General features: G+C 41.2%; 1 protein-coding gene and 2 non-coding genes across 5 annotated transcripts in view; all 3 read left to right on the top strand.

The window, feature by feature from the left end:
* Nop58 (NOP58 ribonucleoprotein) overlaps positions 1–20,818 on the top strand; it is a 34,879-nt gene that overhangs the window by 10,012 nt on the left and 4,049 nt on the right. For 2 of the 3 annotated variants that reach the window (XM_045148060.1, XM_045148061.1), the window contains 10 exons: positions 3,065–3,186; positions 6,332–6,468; positions 9,143–9,207; positions 10,438–10,572; positions 12,598–12,743; positions 13,010–13,136; positions 13,890–14,053; positions 15,626–15,760; positions 17,019–17,080; positions 20,139–20,272. In XM_045148060.1, the coding sequence (XP_045003995.1) occupies positions 3,065–3,186; positions 6,332–6,468; positions 9,143–9,207; positions 10,438–10,572; positions 12,598–12,743; positions 13,010–13,136; positions 13,890–14,053; positions 15,626–15,760; positions 17,019–17,080; positions 20,139–20,272 (1,227 nt within the window). Of the gene's footprint in view, positions 1–9; positions 124–3,064; positions 3,187–6,331; positions 6,469–9,142; positions 9,208–10,437; positions 10,573–12,597; positions 12,744–13,009; positions 13,137–13,889; positions 14,054–15,625; positions 15,761–17,018; positions 17,081–20,138; positions 20,273–20,818 lie in introns of all 3 variants that reach the window. The other variant, XM_045148063.1, reaches the window with a different exon arrangement.
* Positions 12,799–12,882, top strand: LOC123460550. Its single transcript, XR_006637089.1, has one exon. It is a non-coding gene; the product is annotated as a small nucleolar RNA SNORD11B (small nucleolar RNA).
* LOC123460549 lies at positions 13,205–13,288 on the top strand. Its single transcript, XR_006637088.1, has one exon. It is a non-coding gene; the product is annotated as a small nucleolar RNA SNORD11 (small nucleolar RNA).

Below are 20,818 nucleotides of genomic sequence, written 5' to 3'. Positions count from 1 at the left end.
TCACCATAGGGTTGGTTTTCCCCTTGTGATGTGAGGTGAGAAGTGGTTAAATTGATCTCCCTGTGGAAACCAACAGCCTAATTCTGAAGCACAATTTAGTAAAACTGTTCTACAAGGACCAAGGTAATGTGGTCAAGTACACAGCTCTCTCTCCTGTTTTGTTTTGTTTTTTCTTCCCGAGGTAGGGTCTCTAGCTCATGGAGATACTCCTACCTCTGCCTCCCAAGTGCTGGGATTAAAGGCCTATGTCACTATGCCCAGCTCTCTTAATTTTAATCCCAAAATAAAACTGAGGGTAGTCAGATAGATACTTGAAGAAATCAGTAATAATAAAACGCTCTAGGATGTATGTTTTAGTTCATAAAAGTATATTAGTATTCTTAAAAATTAGGAAAACAAATGAGTATTTAAAGAGTATGTATGCCTTCACTTCAACTACAGAGGGGCATAGGGGTTTTGTTTATGAGAGAACACAGTTTTAGAATTTAGACGTCATTCAGTCTGACTTCATGATAGGATAAGCAGAGTGAATTTTTAAAAAACATATTTTATTTATTTGAGAGAGAAAGGAGAAGAGGGAATTGCCATGCTAGAGCCTCCAACCACTGTAAAGGAACTCCAGATGCATGTGCATCCTTGTGCATCTGGCTTAAGTGGGTCCTGGGGAACTGAACTTAGCCTTAACTGCTAAGCCATTTCCCCAGCCCTAGAGAGAGCTTTTTTTTTTTTTTCCCAATCCTGAAGTGATATAAGTAGGTATTAATGTTTTCTGAATTTAAGTGTTAGGGAAAGTGGGACAGGCTGATTATTTAGTGAGTTGTTACTAATCAGCCAATCAGTTGATAAAATTTAAAGATGGCAGTAAGGAAAACTATGGCTTAAAATTAAGTGCAAATAAATGCTTTTGTTAATCTGCAACAGGGAGAAGATAGTACTTTGAAAACTGGGAGGGAGGCCCTCTAATTATGCTGCCCTTTGTGAGGGTAGCTTAAGGGAAGATCCAACAGTGGGACGAATTTCACTTCCTTTCTTTTTGAGGCAGGATCTCACTTTAGTCTAGACTGACCTAGAACTCACTGTAGTCCTAGCATGGCTTTGAACTCACAGCAATCCTCATACCTCAGCCTCCTGAATGCTGGGATTAAAGGCCTGGGCCACCACACTTGGCTTACTTTTTCACATTATATGATTCTGGTAAGGTAATGTATCATCACACAACCTACCTCAAAGCTTGAAGAATGGCAGGAGGTGGCAGGGCCGCAAAGGTGGCTTAAAGGTTAAAGAGACTGGCTTGTGAAGTGTGCTCCCCTGTGTTCTAGTCCCATGCCACTCCATGTAAGCTGGACCAAAAGTGGCATAATCGTGTTAATCAAGAGCCTATGTACACTTGCAAATAAATCCTTTTTGTTTGTTTGATTTGAGGCAGTCTCACTTTAACCCAGTGTGACCTGAAACTCACTTTGTGGCCCCAGACTGGCTACTTCTGTCTCCCAAGTGTTATGACTAAAGGCTCATGTCAGCATACCTGGCATTTTTTTTTTTTTTTTTTTGAAGAACGGGTAGATTTTGGTAAAATCACAAGAAAAATTGTGTTGGTTATTGCTTCAACTCTAATGGGCATTACTTAGTAGATTGTACCTTTAGCTCTTCTGGATTCTGATTTGTGTAGCATTTCTACCCTCTTGGCATATTTTTTTAAAAAAATATTGAGAGATAGGATAGCCATTCTGGGGCCCCTGGCCACTGCAAACGAACTCCATATGTATGCAACACCATGTGCATCTAGCTCTAAATGGGTACTGGGAAATCAGATTTGGGTTGCTAGGCTTTACAGGCAAACGCCTTAACAGCTAAGCCATCTCTCCAGCTCCAGAATATTATTTTTTCAAAAAAATTTTGTTTTTCAAGGCATGGTCTCACTCTAGTCCAGGCTGACCTGGAATTCACTATGTAGTCAAACAGTGGCCTCGAACTCACATCAGTCCTCCTACCTCTGTCCCCTGAATGCTGTGATTAAAGGCATGCGCCACTATGACTGGCTTATCCAACTTTTTTTTTTTTTTTATATTTACTTTTACTTATTGATTTGAGAGAGAGAGAGGGTGCGCCTGGGCCGCCAGCCACCACAGACGAGTCTAGAGAGTAGAACATGGGTCCTTTTCTTTGCAGGCAAGTGTTTTAACTGCTAAGCCATACCTGCAGCTCTTTTTTTTTTTTTTTTTTCATTTTGAGGTAGGGTCTTGGTCTAACTTAGGCTGACCTGGAATTATGTAGTCGCAGGCTGGCTTTGAACTCATAGCGATCCTCCTACTTCTGCCTTATGAGTTCTGGGATTAAAGGCATGAATCACTATGCTAAGCTTAAAAATACTTCATTTTCATTTGTTTATTTGAGAGAGAAATGGATGGACCATTAAAAAAAAAGCCCTTAAAAAACTAATTGCCACTCTAGGAGGTAAGAAAGGAAATAACTGACTAGTAGAGTAAATTGTGTGACTGCAGAAAGGGATGTTGGTAGGCATGTTTTATTTCTCTCTCTCTCGCTCTCTCTCTTTCTCGCTCTCTCTCGCTCTCGCTCTTTTTTTTTTCTTGAGGTAGGGTCTCACTCTAGCTCTGGATGACCTGTAATTCACTGTGTAGTCTCAGGGTGGCCTCAAACTCAACAACAATCCTCCTGGGATTAAAGGCATGCATCACCATGTCCTGCTTGCTAGGCATATTTTAACCATAAGCAAATGTCCAAAGCGGTGTTAGTCTGTGTGGATCTGGAAGAAGATGAAGGTATATCTTAAAGATGGTGAGATTTTACATAGCAGGAGATCAAGAACTTGCCAGAGGAAAGTAGTATCTAAACAGATTGTCTACAGTAGTAATTTCTGTGTCAATAGGCTTGTAAGAAGAGGTTTGATGATATATCTGTAATATAGATCAACTTAAATATAAGCATTCAATTTGGCTCTTTCAAGAGGAAGTGATTTTTTTTTCTGCTATGTTTTAGATGAGATAAGCTCTCACAGTTATAATTCTTAACAGTAATTCTACTTTTTTTTTTTTCCCCTGAAAAGCATTCACAGCTCTGATGGAGGGAAAAATCAATAAACAGCTGAAAAAAGTTCTGAAGAAAATAGTTAAAGAAGCCCATGAACCTCTGGCTGTAGCTGATGCTAAACTGGGAGGGGTCATAAAGGTAAAGTTGGGATGGCCATGCATCATAGAGTTAAATTCATGACTTTTTATTCTAGGCCTGTTAGTGAGATTGAAACGTGAGTTTTGGGGTTCCTTGCCAGTACAACTACAAGCTAAAGCATCAATAAATTTAGGGTACTACAGATTCTTTCCTTATGAGTTTTAAAAACTAAAATCTATAGACCAGAGGGGAAGGTTATTTGTTTATTTGCGTGAGAGAGAAATACTGGCAGAGAGGGCGTGACAGCTTCTAGCCACTGTAAACCGCGGAACCATGTGCCCACTTGTGCATGTGGCTATGTAAGTCCTGGAGAGTTGTACCTTTGGCTTTGCAGGCAAGTGCCTTAACTACTAAGCCACTGTCCAGCCCTAGAGACTTTATTAGAAAGAAGGAAAGAGAAAAAAGTACAGGAGCAGTCAGAGCCCATGTGTGAGTTGGGGAAGGGTCTACCTTCATTTCAGTCCACTTGGGCTGAGACAAGGGGATGCTTACCAGGATCTAAAAGTTTAGGATATGAATAGCCAGCATAAGAGGGGCCTGCCCCCTGACTACTTAGAATCGTATTGTGGGAGGGTTTTACCTTCAGGATTAGGTGAGCCAGAGTAAGGTCTGATTGGTCTGGGTTAAAGGCTGGCTTAAGACGATGCCAGTCATGAAGCCAGGTTTGGGGGCTAAGGTTAACCAGCCAAAATGCTAGGATCCAAATTTAAATTCTGGGAAAGGGAGCTCCCTCTCTGGGAAGGGTTCAGGTTGTTTATGGAAAAATAAATCTAGGTAACTTTTTCCCTCCGAGGCAGCATTTTGCTCTAGCCCAGGCTGACTTCATTATGTAGTCTCAGGGTGGTTTTGAACTCATGAACCATGCCTGGCTTCTAGGTAACTGTAAGTCAAGGAGAGGAAAGATCTGTGCAAGGGCAGGCTTAAGGACATTTCCGTTTATTACTTTGGGGTCTTATTCCTTATTCACCTTAAACTAACTAACAAAGCTACCTGACTCCCCACAAGATCTCATATAGCTAATTACCCTTAACCCTGTACTTATTACTTCAATATCTTACATACAATCATGACATACTTCTGATGACCCTTTTGACTGAGATTAAAGCGTGCACCACCATGCCTGGCTTCAATAAATTCGTACTTTTTAAAATACTTTATTTTTATTCATTTATTTGAGAGAGAGAGGCAGTGGGAGAAGGGGGAAGAGAAAGAAGTAATGCACCATCTTGTGCATCTGGCTTACATGTGTCCTGGGGAATCAAACCTAGGACCTTTGGCTTTGCAAGGTAAGTGCCTTAACCAATAAGCCATCTCTCCAGCCCCAAATTAGTATTTTTTTTAAAAATTAGTAATTTTGGGATGGTTTCAGGATGGGGTTTCACTCCAGCCCAAGCTGACCTGGAATTCGCTAGTCTCAGGGTGGCCTTGAACTCAAGGAAGTCCTACTATTTTAGCCTCTTGAGTGCTGGATTAAAGGCATGTGCCACCACTCCTGGCCAGAAATTTGTTTTGTAAATACATTTATTTGAGGGTGCTGGAGAATGGCTCTGTAGTAAAAGCACTTGCCTGCAAAGTGTAACAACCTAGGGTTAGATTGCCCAGAACCTATGTAAAGCCAGGTGCCCAAAATGATGCAGGGATCTGGAGTTTGCAGTGGCTAGAGGCCTTGGTATACCCATTCTCTTTCTCCTTCATTCTTGTAAATAAATGAAATAGAATTAAAAAAAAATTATGGGCTGGAGAGATGGCTTAGTGGTTAAGCGCTTGCCTGTGAAGCCTAAGGACCCCGGTTCAAGGCTCGATTCCCCAGGAACCACATTAGCCAGATGCACAAGGGGGCGCATGCGTCTGGAGTTTGTTTGCAGTGGCTGGAGGCCCTGGTGTGCCCATTCTCTTTCTCTGTCTGCCTCTTTCTCTGTCATTCTCAAAAATAAATAAAAATGAACAAAAATTATTTGATGGGCTGGAGATATGGCTTAGTGGTTAAGGCGTTTGCCTGCGAAGCCTAAGGACCCAGGTTTGATTTTCCAGGTCTTACATGAGCCTGATGCACACTGCACATGTGTCTGGAGTTCATTTGCAGTGGCTAGAGGCCCTGGCACGCCCATTCTCTCTCTCTCTCGTTCCATCCCTCCCTGTCTCAAATAAAAATAAATTTTTATAAATAATTTTATAAATAATTTTTATAAATAAATTTTTAAAAAAATTACTTGAGATGTAGAAAGAGAATGGGCACGCCAAACCTTTTGCCACTGTAAATGAATTCCAGATGCATGAGCCTTTTCCTTACTTGGCCTCAAATAAATAACTTAATTTTTAAAAAATTTTTATTTGAAAGAGAAGGAGGCAGATAGAAAATGGGCATGCCAGGACCTCTATCTGCAAATGAACTCCACAGATGCACGTACCACCTTGTACGTATGGCTTTACATAGATCCTGGAGAACCAATCCTTTGGTTTTGTAGGGAAGCACCTTAACCACTAAGCCATTATTCCAGCCCACCTTTGTTTTGGGGGGGGGGATTTCACTCTATCACAGGCTGGCTACTTAGAGTGATCTTTCAATCTCTCAAGTGTTGGATTAAAGGCATGCGCCAACACACTTTATTTTATTTTTTTGGTTTTTCAAGGTTGGATCTCACTGTAGTCCAGGTTAACCTGGGATTCACTCTGTATTCTCAGGGTGGCCTCAAACTCATTAACAATCCTCTAACTTATGACTCTTGAGTACTGGGATTAAGGTGTGCACCACCACACCTGGCTGACAAATTTTGATGTGTCAAGTAATGTCAACAATGTTTACCTTAGCTATAATATCAGCACTTGGAAACCTGAATCATTAACCGCTGCCACCACCCCCCCCCCCCCACACACACACCCAGGTAAGGTCTCAGTCTAGCCCAGGCTGACCTGTAATTCACTATGGAGTCTCAGGGTGCCCCCAAACTCACAGCAATCCTCCTACCTCTGCCTCCCGAGTGCGAGTGCTGGGATTAAAGGCATGTGCCTCCACGCCTGAAGCATTAGTTTGTTTCAACTTTTCATAGCCACTCTGTGTTACACTAAGGAAAGAAAAGAAAGAGAAAGACAAATGAAAATTGCAGAAAAAAGTTCTCATTTAATGTAAATCATTCTGTTCTTGTAGGAAAAGTTGAATCTCAGTTGTATCCATAGTCCTGTTGTCAATGAACTTATGAGAGGAATCCGATCACAGATGGATGGTTTAATCCCTGGGGTTGAATCACGCGAAATGACAGCCATGTGCCTTGGTTTGGCCCACAGGTAAGATATTTTTTTTGTGTGTGTGAGGTAGGATCTTACCCTAGCTCAGGCTGACCTGGAACTCACTATGTCGTCTCAGGGTAGCCTTGAACTCTCGGTGATCCTCCTACCTCTGCCTCCCAAGCACTGGGATTAAAGATGTGCGCCACCATCTCCTGCAGCTGCTCACTTTTAATCAATAAACATTTATATAATGTCCCCCGTTGCCCCTCCCCCCAGGTAGGGTTTCACTCTAGTCCAGGCTGACCTGGAGTTGACTATGTAGTCTTAAGGGTGCCCTCAATCTCACAGCTGTCCTCCTACATTGTGCCTCCCAAGTGCTGGGATTAAAGACATGTGCCACCAGGCCCTGGTTTCGCTCCACCTTTTTTTTCAATTTGTTTTTCGAGGTAGGGTATCTTTAAATGTTATAAGCATGAATTTAATTCTGGGCTTGGGAGATGGCTTAGCAATTTAAGGTGTTGGTTTGCAAAGCCTGCTGGGCGAGGTTCAATTCCCTGGCATCCACATAAAGCAAGATGCAAAAGGGGGTGCAGGCCAGGCAGAGTTGAGTATGCCTTTACTTTCAGCAATCAGGAGACAGAGATAGGAGGTTCACCATGAGTTGGAGGCCACCCTGAGATTACATAGCAAATTTCAGGTCAGCCTAGGCATGTGACCCTGATAACACATGCTTTCTATACATGGAAATAAATAATTCTATTTTTGTTTTTGTTTTTGTTACTGCCCTAGCCCAGGCTAACCTCGAATTGATTATGAAGTCTCAGAGTAGCCTCAAAATCATGGCAATATTCCTCCCAGTGCCTTCTAAGTGTTAAAGGTGTATTCTACCACGCCTGGTTAATAAATGTTAATTGAAAGTACTTTAGGGCTGGAGATATGACTTAGTGGTTGAAGCACTTGCTTGCCAAGCCTAAGGACCCAGGTTCCATTCCCCAGTGTCCACCTAAGCCAGATGCACGCTATGGCGTGTTTATTTGGAGTTTATTTGCAGCACTGAAAGCCCAGGCAGTTCCCTCCCTCCCAAATAAATATTTAAGAAGATGAGTTTGTTAAAAGCTAAATTCTCTTTTCAGAGCCACATTTTGGAGGTAGGCAAGTTTGTGTTTATGGGCAGGCATGCCAGGTTTTCTTGCTGCAAATGAACATCACATGCATGTGCCAATTTTTGCATCTAGCTTTACATGAGTCCTAACCTATTGATCCTGGGCCAGAAGGCATTGTTCAGTAAGTATCTTTCCCTAGGCATAGTGGCACATAGTTTTTTTTTTTTTTTTAATTTATTGTTAAGAATTTTTTTATTAAGTTACCACAGATGAGATTGTTTTCTTGAATTTTTTTCCTCTAAATTTTTTCTCAATTTTTATTAACATTTTCCATGATTATAAAAAATACCCCATGGTAATACCGTCCCCCCCCCCCACTTTCCCCTTTGAAATTCCATTCTCCATCATATCCCCTCCCCATCTCAGTCAGTTTCTTTCTTTCTTTCTTTATTTTTTTATTTTTTTGGTTTTCCGAGGTAGGGTCTCAGTGTAGCCCAGGCTGACCTGGAATTCACTATGGAGTCTCAGGGTGGCCTCGATCTCACTGTGATCCTCCTACCTCTGCCTCCCAAGTGCTGGAATTAAAGGCGTGCGCCACCATGCCCGGCTCTAGTCTCTTTTATTTTGATGTCATGGTCTTTTCCTCCTCTTATGATGGTCTTGTGTAGGTAGTGTCAGGCCCTATGAGGACATGGATGTCCAGGCCATTTTATATCTGGAGGGAGCATGTTGTAAGGAGTCCTACCCTTCCTTTGGCTCTTACATTCTTTCCACCACCTTTTCCGCATTAAACCCTGAGTCTTTGAAGGTGTGATAGAGATACTACAGTACTGAGCACTCTTCTGTCACTTCTTTCCAGCACCATGATACCTGCTGAGTCATCCCAAGGTCACTGCCATCTCTGAAAAGAGAAGATTCTCAACCAAAAGTGAGAGTAGCATTAATATAAGGGTGTGAACATTAACAGAAGTGCTTACTGGGCATTTTGATTAGCATAGTATATACATTTGGCCAGACAACAGCAGACATTACGCCCCTAGGGCTCATGACTACACCTGTTTTAAGTTTTCATTATCAGGGATGTATTCCCTTTCCATGGAGCGGGCCTCCAGTCCAATTGGAGGGCAGTTGGTTTCCCCCATAACAGACGTGCCACTATTGCACCCATTGGCTCATTTGGCCTGGCTGGCCAATTATAAGGCTTGCAGTGTCCGCTGATGAGTATCTTCACTGATGATTTCTCTTTTCTCCCATTGACCTGCATGAAGAATGGCTTCTTCCATCTTTCTGTCAGCTGGTCTACATGGAGGAGGTTATCAGCTCAGTTCCAGCAAGATTTCTCAGTAGCCTTGCAGCCCAAGTATGTGGAATCTTCAGCAATAGGGTCTTACCATCCATTCCTGGTTGGAAACCAAGGGCCTCGGCAATGGCCTATAATGTTTTAGGAGCATCAGGAATCTCCCTGGTGGCGCATACTTTTAATTACAGTACTTAGTAGTCTGAGGTCGGAAAATTCCTATGAGCTGAATACTAGCCTGTAGCTAGAGTTTCGAGTCAGCTTGTGCTGAAGTGAGACCCTGCCTTTTCTATACAGTATCTTACTAATTTATTTCCTTCCTCCTCCCCAGCCTGTCGCGATACAGATTGAAATTTAGTGCTGATAAAGTAGACACAATGATTGTTCAGGCAATTTGTAAGTACATGGTAAACTCTTGCTTTTCTTTTTTTAAAATATACTTTAATTTATTTGAGAGAGAAGAAGGGAGGGAGGGAGAGAGAGAGAGTGCATCAGGGCCTGCAGCCACAGCAGATGAGCTCCAGATGCATGTTCCCCCTTGTGCATCTGGCTTATGTGGGTTCTGGAGAAACGAACTGGGATCCTTCAGCTTTGCAGGCAAATGCCTTGACCTCTAAGCTATCTCTCCAGCCCTCTTATTTTTCTATTCCTGTTTTTTTAATTAATTGAGACCATTTCTGTCTGTTGAAGAAAGAGTATGTGGAACTTGTGCAAGTAGATAAATCAGAATAGTATATTAGAAACTAAAAGCTAAGTCGGACGTGGTGGCGCAGGCCTTTAATCACAGCACTCGGGAGGCAGAGGTAGGAGGATCACCGTGAGTTCGAGGCCACCCTGAGATACCTTAGTGAATTCCAGGTCAGCCTGGGCTACCGTGAGACCCTACCTCAAAAAACCAAAAAAAAAAGAAGAAAAGCTAACAAAAATTGGACAGTTTGTGGACAGTGTGATTTGTGATTAACAATACATACTAATTCACTTGTCCTTTTCTGTTAATGTTAACGCTGTAAGTAATCAAAAAACTACAGACATTAGTTCTCTGCTTTTTTCCTCCTGACTTTCTCATCTCAAACAATTTTATTTATTTTTTTTTATTTGAAAGGGGAAGGCAGAGAGAATGGGCCCGCCGGGACCTCCAGCCCCTGCAAATGCACTTGAGGCAGGCACCACCTTGTGCATCTGGCTTATGTGGGTACTAGGGAATCAAACCTAGGTCCTTAGACTTGATAGGCAAACACCTTACATCTCTTCCAGCCTCCCTGAAATAATTTTTTAAGACATCAAAATTAGAATATAGTTTAACTCAGTCATTTGTAACAAAGAGGGAAAAAGAATACTCAGAAGGGTAAATAAGATGTCATTTCTAATGTATAGCTTTAATGTTTGTCCTTAATTATGATGTCCTCATACATGGTACACTGAAGGCAACAAAACAGTAAAATAAGCCAAGCTATTTAGAATTTTCAGTGTGGGTTGATGAAAAGAGTTCTGGAAGTGGTTGATACTAATAGTTTAGCAACATGAATTCCTCTGATGCCACTGAATGATACATAGACTTGAAGATGATTGTAGGCAAATTGCATGTTGTATATGTTGAATATGTTGCCCTGTTTTCGTTTTCTGCAGCCTTACTAGATGACTTGGATAAAGAACTAAACAACTACATTATGCGATGTAGGGAGTGGTATGGCTGGCACTTTCCTGAATTAGGAAAAATTATTTCAGATAATTTGACATACTGCAAATGTTTACAGAAAGTAGGTGAGTAATTTGTTCTTATTTTTCAGAAATTTTATTTGTGGGAGAAAGAATGAGGTGGACACAGAAAATGGGCGTCCAAAGGCTTTTTGCCAATATAAACTCCAGATTAATGTGCCACTTCATGCATCTGGCTTTATTTATATGGGTACTGGGGAATCAAAATCAGGTCTTAGGCTTTTCAGGCAATCTGAGTCATCTCTCCAGTCCTCATCTTTTTTTTTTTAAATTTTTTTTGTTTATTTTATTTATTTATTTATTTGAGAGTGACAGACAGAGAGAGAAAGAGGCAGGTAGAGATAGAGAGAGGGAATGTGTGCGCCAGGGCATCCAGCCACTGCAAACGAACTGCAGATGCATGCACCCCCTTGTGCATCTGGCTAACGTGGGTACTGGGGAATCGAGCCTCGAACCACGGTCCTTAGGCTTCACAGGCAAGGGCTTAACCGCTAAGCCATCTCTCCGGCCCTGTCCTCATCTTTTTTAAAAAGATAATTAACTGGGCATGGTGGCACACACCTTTAATCCCAGCAGAGGTAAGAGGATCAATTAATTTATTTGAGAGAGTGAATATGCAAGGACAGGTTGGCTATTGCGAATTAACTCTGTGTACTTGCATTTTTGTCCAGCATTACATGGGTACTAGGGAATTTAATCTGTGTTGCCATGATCTGCAAGCAAGAGCCTTTTAAGTACTGAGCCATCTCCCCAACATTTTATTCTTTTTTTACCTTGTGCTTATTTGGCTGGGTGTGGTACAGTCTTTCATTTCTGTACTCATGAGGCTGAGGTAGGAGGATCACTGAATTGGAGGTCAGCCTGGGCTAGAGCATGATCCTACCTTGTAAAACAAAATGCTTGTTTGGGTTTCTGTATGTATATGTGCACACAAAAAGGGCCTGTTTCCATTGCAGACACCGGACACTGATGCCACTTATTATGTCTCTCTTTGTAAGCAAGTCTTTCAATGTTAAGTCATTATCCTAACCCTATGTTTATCTCTCTCTCACTTTAATTTATATATTTGCAAACAGAGAAAGATAGGAGAAATAGCAGAGAGAGACAGTGAGTGTAACAGGGCCTCCATCCACTGTAAACAAACTCCAGATGCATGCACTACCTTGAGCAATCTGGTGTTACATGGACACTGGGGAATCAAACTCAGGTTGTTAGACTATGCAGGCAAGCCACTTAACTGCTAAGCCATCTCTCCAGCCTCCTCCCTATGTTTACCTTTTTTTCTAAGTTTTATTTTGTCAGCTTCCATAAAGACAGTAAACCATGTTAATTCCCTTTCTCTGCCTTTCTCCTTCACCATCAAACTCTCCATCTTATCCCTTCCCCCTTTCAGTCTCTTACTTTGATGTCATCTTTTCCTCCTATTGTGATGGTCTTGTGTAGGTAGTACCAGGCACTATATGGTCATGGCTATCCAGGCTATTTTGTGTCTGGCAGAGTGCATTGTAAGAAGTAGTTCAGCCGGGCGTGGTGGCGCATGCCTTTAATCCCAGCACTCGGGAGGCAGAGGTAGGAGGATCGCCATGAGTTCAAGGCCATCCTGAGACTACAGAGTGAATTCCAGGTCAGCCTGGACCAGAGTGAGACCCTACCTCGAAAAAAAAACAAACAAACAAAAAAAAAGAAGTAGTCCTACCCTTCTTTGGCTCTTATATTGTCTCTTTGACCTCTTCCACAGTGGACCCATGCTATATGCTATGACCATTAAGACAAGGGCTCACTAGCTAGTTTGTGAACATAATATATGCATTTAGCCAGACACCAGCAGGCTTTACACCCCCAGGGCTTAGCCTCCAGGTATTTTGGAGGAAAATGGTGGGGAAACATTCTATCTTTAGAATCAAAATCGAGCCTTTAAATAAGGAATACTTGTAGGTCAAACTTGTTCACTTTTTTTTTTGTTTAGGCACCCTTTTCATTGGCTTATCATTATTTCTTTTGACTTTTTGGTGGATTTTATATAATTTATTGAAGAATGATTATCCCTCATCCTCTGCAAACATTCCATAGGCGATAGGAAGAACTATGCCTCTGCCACACTTTCTGAATTTCTACCAGAGGAAGTGGAAGCAGAAGTCAAAGCAGCTGCCGAGATATCTATGGGAACAGAAGTTTCTGAAGAAGATATTTGCAACATTCTACATCTGTGTACCCAGGTACATCCTATCCATAGGGTATAGTTGAGGGCTTTCCAGGTGTGTAGTAATTTCCCAACGGCAATGATGATGTTTACTTTTGTTGTTCACCTGACCACTCAGTGAGGGTGCTCAGTCACTACCTCATCTGATGCCATCTGTGTGTGTGTCTTCAGAGGGGGGAAGATATACTAAAATGATATAACTTATATTATTAGTATTATTGTCTGGTGAATTAACCACAAACATTAAGGGAGCAGGGCTTCCTCATTTTTGTTCCTCATTAGGTGATTGAAATCTCCGAATATAGAACACAGTTATATGAATATCTACAAAATCGAATGATGGCCATTGCACCTAATGTCACAGTCATGGTTGGAGAATTAGTAGGAGCACGGCTCATTGCTCATGCAGGTGAGAGTTTTCAATTTGTTTTCTGTTTTTTTCAGTCTTTAAACCAATTGCTAAAGACAATGGACCATGTGTTCAATGATGATTTTTATTGCTTTGCCTGATTTCCTTTTGGACAATGAAGGCATCTTAAGTCACTACCTCTTCTGAGAAACTTGTGGTCCATTGTCAGAAGGATAAAACTATTTAGTATTTTCATAATACTGACATCATCTTAGACCATAGTTTGAATAGAATTTTTATGTGTGTGTGTGTGCGCGTGCGCGCGAGCTTGCCTGAATGTGTTTCTATGAAAATGTTGATGCAACAGGACCTCCAGCCATTGCAGTCAAACTCCAGACACATGTACCAACTTGAGCATGTTGCATCTCATTTTACGTCTGGCTTCCCTGGGATCTGGAGAGTAGAACAGCAAGCACACTACACTGCTAAGCCATCGCTCCATCCCTTGAATAGAATTTTTAAGTTGCAATATTACTGGAGACATTGTGGTTAATGTTTGTCACTCTTGAGACCATGCTACTGAGTATAAAGTAGTAATACCATTTCATGCAAATAGGTAACATTGCCCTAATAAGCTTAGCCTTGAGTTTATGCTATAGACTTTTGTGGCACAGCTCTGCTGTACTTGAAATAACAGGAACCATTAGTTTTCAGGGATTTCATTTCAAGACCATAGGCTCTTAACTACTACCTGGAAGTACTTTTTTTTTTTTTTTCTAAAAAGTACATATTTTATCATGTTTTCTTTCATAGGTTCTCTTTTGAATTTGGCCAAGCATGCAGCCTCTACTGTTCAGATTCTTGGAGCTGAAAAAGCACTCTTTAGAGCCCTTAAATCTAGACGAGATACTCCTAAATATGGTCTAATTTATCATGCTTCACTTGTGGGCCAGACATCTCCCAAAAACAAAGGAAAGGTGAGTTACAGTTTTTTGGAGGTGCAAATTGAATCTTCTTACTGTCTCTGTATTTTCTCTTTCTGATTGGGGTGTTACATGGTTTAAATTTTAAAGCTTTTGTACATGCAAAGAAGAAATTGTTAGTACTATTGTTTGGAAGGAAACAACATTTATGAATTATGTTCAACCTTTTATAAGATGGTGTATGGGGGCATTCATGTGTTGGCACATGTGTATGCATGTGGAGGTCTGGGGAACAAGCTCAGAGTATTGTACTATCCTCCTACCTTTTTGAGACAGACTCCTGTTTTGCCGTTGCGTATGCCAGTCTAGCTGACTCATGAGCTTGCTGGTTCTCCTGGCTCTTACCAGTGCTGTAGGCATATTGGGATTATAGACACATTTCACTTTCTTTTTGGTTTGTCTGAGGTAGGGTCTTGCTCTAGCCCAGGCTGACCTTCCATTTCTCTTATGTACTCCCAGGAACTCACAGCAACCCTCCTGCCTCTGCCTCCCTTATACTGGAATTACAGGCATACAACACCATGCCTGGCCCTCTTATTTCACTGTGTTCAGCTTTACGTGGGTACTGGGAAACATTAAACTCAGGTTGGTAGGCTTGCAAGAATTTCACCGCTGAGCCATCTCCCTAGCCTCCTTTATTGGTGTTTTGTGCCAAAGTCCCATTCTGAATCCCGGGTTATATCTTGAACTCACTGTGTATACCAGGCTGGACTTGTATTTAAGACAATCCACTTGCCCTGATGCTGAGATTATAAGAATGAGTCAGTCACCATACCCACTTTGCTGCTGAACATTTTGAAAGAAGTTTTTTGAATCTTTTAAACCAGATGTAAATGTCTATTTGTTGGAGGGTGAAACTGAGACTAGGGTAAGTTCCATATTTTCAGTCTTTCTGTGAAAGTTAGCTAGATTCATAGCACACTAACTGAAGTAAAGATTTAATAAACAACTTTAGTTTGTTTATTTAAAAAAATTAGTTTGTAAAAGGGACCCACAAATGGCTGACTTCAAGCATGAAATTGATGTCACCGAGTAGAAACTAAAGACATTGGGAAAATAATTGGACCTGAAGCGTGCTGGGGTGATGCATGACTTTAATCCTAGGCAGTGGTAGAAGGATAGCCATGAGTTTGAAGCCACTTTGAAACTACACTGAGTTGCAGGTCAGCCTGGGCTAGAGTGAAACCCTACCCAAAAACCCAATAAATAAAATTCTACCTAATATTAGAAAAGAACTGCTATGAGATCTTTTTCATCCAAATAAGTATAATATATGAAAATGATTCGAATAACCATATATGACTTAACATCATTCATAATCCTATTGCCATTTATGAAGCAAAGAATTTATTAGATTGTTGAAGATGTTGCCTCCTGGTAGCTCCCTTGCATAGCATTCCACAGGGCTCATGAATTCATTCCCAAGCAGGAGAGAAAGGGAGGTCAGAAATGAATCAGAACTTTTACATAATAGCCGGAAAATTTTTTTTTTTCTCATGAATAAGTTATTGAAAGGATTGTACATCTCTTGCAATGTAGTGATTGCTTATGATTTCATGTTATTAGATTTCTCGAATGCTGGCAGCTAAAACTGTGTTGGCTATCCGTTATGATGCCTTTGGTGAGGATTCCAGTTCTGCAATGGGAGTTGAGAACAGAGCCAAGTTAGAGGCCAGACTGAGAACTTTGGAAGACAGAGGGGTAAGCATCATATCCTGCATACGCATTGGTATTGTACAATATATTTTATTGTGCCTGATATATTTTGTTTCTTTTTTAAGGTAGGGTCTCACTCTAGCACAGGTCTCAAACCGGCCACAAACACACAGTGATCTTCCTACTCTAACTCTGCCTCCTGATTTCTGGGATTAAATGCATGCACCACCACACCCAGCAGATACTGAACATATATATATATTTAGATTTTTATTTTATTTTTTGATTTTCCTAGGTAGGGTCTCTAGCTTAGGCTGACCTGGAATTTACTATGTAGTTTCAGGGTGGCCTTGAACTCATGGTGATCCTCCTATCTCTGCCTCCCAAGTGGAATTAAAGGTGTGCCCACCATGCCCGGCCAATATATATACATGTATATTTTTGTTGTTGTTTATTTTTATTTATTTGAGGGTGAGAGAGAGAGAGAGAGAGGAGACTGGGCGCACCAGGGCTTCTAGCCACAGCAAACGAACTCCAGATGTGTGTGCCCCCTTGTGCATCTGGCTGACGTGGGTCCTGGAGAAGAGAGCCTTGAACTGGGTCCTTAGGCTTCACAAGCAAGCACTTAACCGCTAAGCCATCTCTCCAGCCCTAATTATAGATAGATAGATAGATAGATAGATAGATAGATAGATAGATAGATAGATAGATTTTTTTTTAAATTTTTATTTATTTATTTATTTGAGAGCGACAGACACAGAGAGAAAGACAGATGTGAAAAACAGATAGAGGGAGAGAGAGAGAATGGGTGCACCAGGGCTTCCAGCCTCTGCAAACAAACTCCAGACGCGTGCGCCCCCTTGTGCATCTGGCTAACGTGGGTCCTGGGGAACCGAGCCTAGAACCGGGGTCCTTCACAGGCAAGCACTTAACCGCTAAGCCATTATTTTCAAGAGAGCATGATGCGCCAGTGCCTCCAGCCACTGCAAACAAACTCCAGATTCCCCTCTCCTCCCCCCCCCCCCATGCATCTGGCTTTCATGGGTCCTGGGGAATCGAACAACTGGGATCCTTTGGTTTTTGCAGGCAAGCGCCCTAACTGCTAAGTCAGCCCCCTCCAAATATATTTCTGTGCCTGCTAGTATCTTAATATTTACCAAGAATTGGTGTGTTGAATTAGGTTAGCCATTAAGACATGACTTATCCAAATTATATTAAGACGTGCCCACTGATTCTTTGAACAATGTGTTAAAAAGATTTTATGATTGAAAATTGTGCTTTTAATGCTCATTTTTCTTCTTAGATAAGAAAAATAAGTGGAACAGGAAAGGCATTAGCAAAAGCAGAAAAGTACGAACACAAAAGGTAAAGTACATTTTGAGAGAAGAAGTTTTTGTTTATTTAAATGTTACTACAGCCAACTTTTATTTACTGTACATTCACCTGTATTCCCCAATTCTTTAAGCTTACATGTCTGGTTGGTAACTTTAAATTTGTGTATAAATATACAATGTTTTCATCAGATTAGGTTTACCAGAGGCCTGGAGAAATGGCTCTTGTTTGCAAAACCTGCTGGCCTGGGTTCAATTCCCTAGAAAGTCATGGCCAGATGCAAGAAATGATGTAAGCATCTGGCATTTGTTTACAGTGCCAAGAATTGTGTATATGTGCATACACATGTGCAAATAATTTTGAAAAAGAACAGCTGTTTGCAGCATCATGACTTTAATTCATAGTGGTTTGCTTCATCATGTGTATAGTAGATATTGTTTGAGAAATGTTAATGTTGTGGGGATCTGAGGAGATAGCCCAGTGGATAAAGTGCTTACCTTTCAAGCCCGAGGACCTGAAGTCAATCCCCAGTACCTGCCTTCAATGCTGAGCATAGTGGTGCACACACTTGTAATCCTGGTGCCTGGGAGGCAGAGACAAGGTGGCTCCCTAGAGCTTGCTAGTCATCCAATCTAACCTAAATGGTGTGCTTTTGAGTTGACACCTCATATTGTTGGCTGGCTTCCACTTAAACACACACACACAAAAGAAAAGTTGCTGAGAATTAATTCACAGTGTATCTTTTTTCGTATTGGGGTTGGGGGTTGAGATAGGGTCTCACTCTAGCCTAGGCTAACCTAGAATATACTGTGTAGTCTCAAGCTGGCCTGGAACTAACAGTTATCTTACCTAGGCCAAGTGATGGGATTAAAGGCATGTGCTGCCACACCTGGTTGAAACTTCATTTTCAAATCTGAAGACAGAAGCTTAAAAAGAGTCTGTAGGCATGGAGTGCTATGGTTGTCATTTGAGGTAGTGCTAGATGTCAATGAGGCTATAGTGATGGAGAACAGCATTTGACGGTAAGCTGATAATTGTAGGACAGTGAGTTTGAAGAAAGCCTGATCTACATGAGACACTGACTCAAATCTTTCAAAATATTCTTGGCCATCAACCTGACAGATTCTTCTAAAATTCTAGCAGTCATATAAAATTTCTGTCAGTTTAATCCCACTTCCCCCAAAACCTCTGATCAGACATGGGCGTCTGTGTCATCCGGCTGGCCTGGAACTCAAAGTAATCCTCCTCAGCCTCCCATCTGCTGGAATTACAGGCAGGTGCTCTCATGCCTGGCTAGTTGTACAGGAATTGTTGAAAAACTTAATCTGTAAGTGGGTAATTTGATGTCAATATATACCTAAATGTATATTTTAATATGTTCAAACAGTTAAATTGTGATATTTCCAAGTTTTATAATGGCCATGTGTTCAATAACTTGAGTTTAGTGTGTGAGCATGTGTATGTATGGACATGTGTTTGCAGATGCATGTGCTCTCTGCACACATAGAGGCCAGAGAAAGGTGTTGGGTGTTCTCCTGTGTCACTATTCTGCCCCATTTCCTTGAGACAGAGAGTCTCTATGTTTCAGACTGGTTGACCAGTGATAATCCTGTACACACTAACACACATGCCTCCCTGTTACGATTACAGGCATGGGCCTGGCTTTTTACATGGGTGCTGTAGGTGGAACTCTGGTCTTCACACCCACACAGCAACTACCCTTATCACTCAAACATCTCCCCAACGCTTGATAACTTTGAAAGTCTATCAGTATATTTAGGTGACATGTAAGGATCTTTGTTTTGTGTGCCAAATGCCTGCATTTTGTGTGTGAGTGGGGGTATGCATGTGCCACAGCAGACAATTTTCATCTTGGGCCTCATAGGTCCACCTTGTTTGAGGCAGTTTCTCACTCTGAATTCTCCCTTTGTTCCCTGCTGAGCTTGCCGTGAGTTTCTGGGAAATACTCCGCCTCCCATCTTGCCGTCAGCTTCAGCATGCAGGGGTTACGGAAGCCTGCCACAGTTTCTGGCTTTTTATGTGAGGTCTGGGGATCGAACTCCAGTATTCCCACTTGAGTATTCTCACTTGAGCGACTGCTTTGAGCCACCTCTCCGGTCCCATTTTTTTTCATTGTAAATATTTGTGAACTATAAACAAGTCTTTCATATACAAGTCAGAACATTTCTTAAGTTTGTTTTAGAGAAGGCTTATTTAAAAAAATAATTCCTGTACTATTATGTATTAAGCATAATGTACTCTTAAGTATCAATTATGGGAGTTAGTTTTCAGTAGTTTTTGCTATGTTAGAACAAACATGCATCTTGTCTTCTACGGAATCCATGTGTATATCCCCTTGTATTGCTCTGCTGCATAGGTTCTTTTGATGAACACTTCTGTCTTAAACTTGGCTGAAATGTTTTATTCTGTTTTTTTCTTTTCATTCAGTTAATTATCTAAAAATTATGTCAATTCAGTTTTACATTCTAGTTAGTTGTAACAAGATTGTGTTGATTTCCTGTACAATAAATACAAGAATTACTGAATCAGAATTCATTTAGCTCACTCTTTTTTGCATGTGTGTGGTGTGCATGTCTGTTCATATGCATGGGTGTATGCGCAGGTGAGCGTGCATGTGGAGGCCATGGTTGATGTCTGGTGTCTGCCTCATTGTCTCTATTTTTATTTTACTGAGGCAAGGTCTTTAATATGAATCCAGAACTCCCCAATTTGGCTATTCTAGCTAGCCGGCCAGTCAGCTTACCCTTGGGATTCTCCAGTCTCTACCTCCCTGTGCTGGGATGATGGAATTCTTACATAGGTGCTGGGGGTCAATTTTTATCTTTTATATGCTTTAACCACTGAGCCATTTTCTGGCCTGTAGTTCACTTCTTGAATATGAGTTACCTTCTTGAAAAATAATAGCTTTTGTCAACTGTAAGTCTTCGTAAACTACCCTAAAGTCACTAAAATGAAACAGCATTGTATGAATGTGTAAGTATTATCTAATAATATTCTCTTTCTTTTCTTGAGAATTATTTCAATTACAGACACTTGTCAGCCTTTTCTAAAACTTCTTTTATTCTTTCAGTGAAGTGAAGACTTATGATCCTTCTGGTGACTCTACACTTCCAACTTACTCTAAAAAGCGCAAAATAGAAGAAGTAGATACAGAGGGTGAAACCACTGAAAAGAAAGCCAAAAAGGCCAAGATTAAAATTAAAGGTTAGTGTGAATTTTTACTTTAAGAATGGGCATGCTAGGGCCTCTGTCGACTGGCAACAAACTCCAGATGCATGTGCCACCTTGTGCATCCCAGCTTACATGGGTCCTGGGGAGTTGACCCTGGGTCCTTTGGTTTTTAGGCAAATACCTTAACCCCTAATCCATCTCTCCAACCCTAGCTTGAATTTTTAAATGTCACTTGTTGTCTTAATAATGACACATTAAAAATTATATTAATGTTGTTGAGCGTGGTGGTGCATGCCTTTAATGCCAGCACTTGAGAGGCAGAGGTAGTAAGAGTGAATTTGAGGCCACCCTGAGACAACATAGTGAATTCCAGGTCAGCCTGGACCAGAGAGAAACCCTACCTCAAGAAACAAAGAAACAAAACAAATAAAATTTTATGTATATTAATCCTTGGGATGGAGAGATGGTTTAGCCATTAAGATGCTTTCCTGCAACACCAAAGGATCTAGGTTTGATTTCCCCAGGACCCACATAAGGCTGATGCACAAAGTGGCACATATGTCTGGAGTTAGAACTGAA

Source organism: Jaculus jaculus, chromosome 4 (genome assembly GCF_020740685.1).
Source record: "Jaculus jaculus isolate mJacJac1 chromosome 4, mJacJac1.mat.Y.cur, whole genome shotgun sequence".
NCBI lineage: Eukaryota > Metazoa > Chordata > Mammalia > Rodentia > Dipodidae > Jaculus > Jaculus jaculus.
Note: the sequence above shows the minus strand (reverse complement) of the source record. Positions and strands in the feature narration are given on the sequence as shown.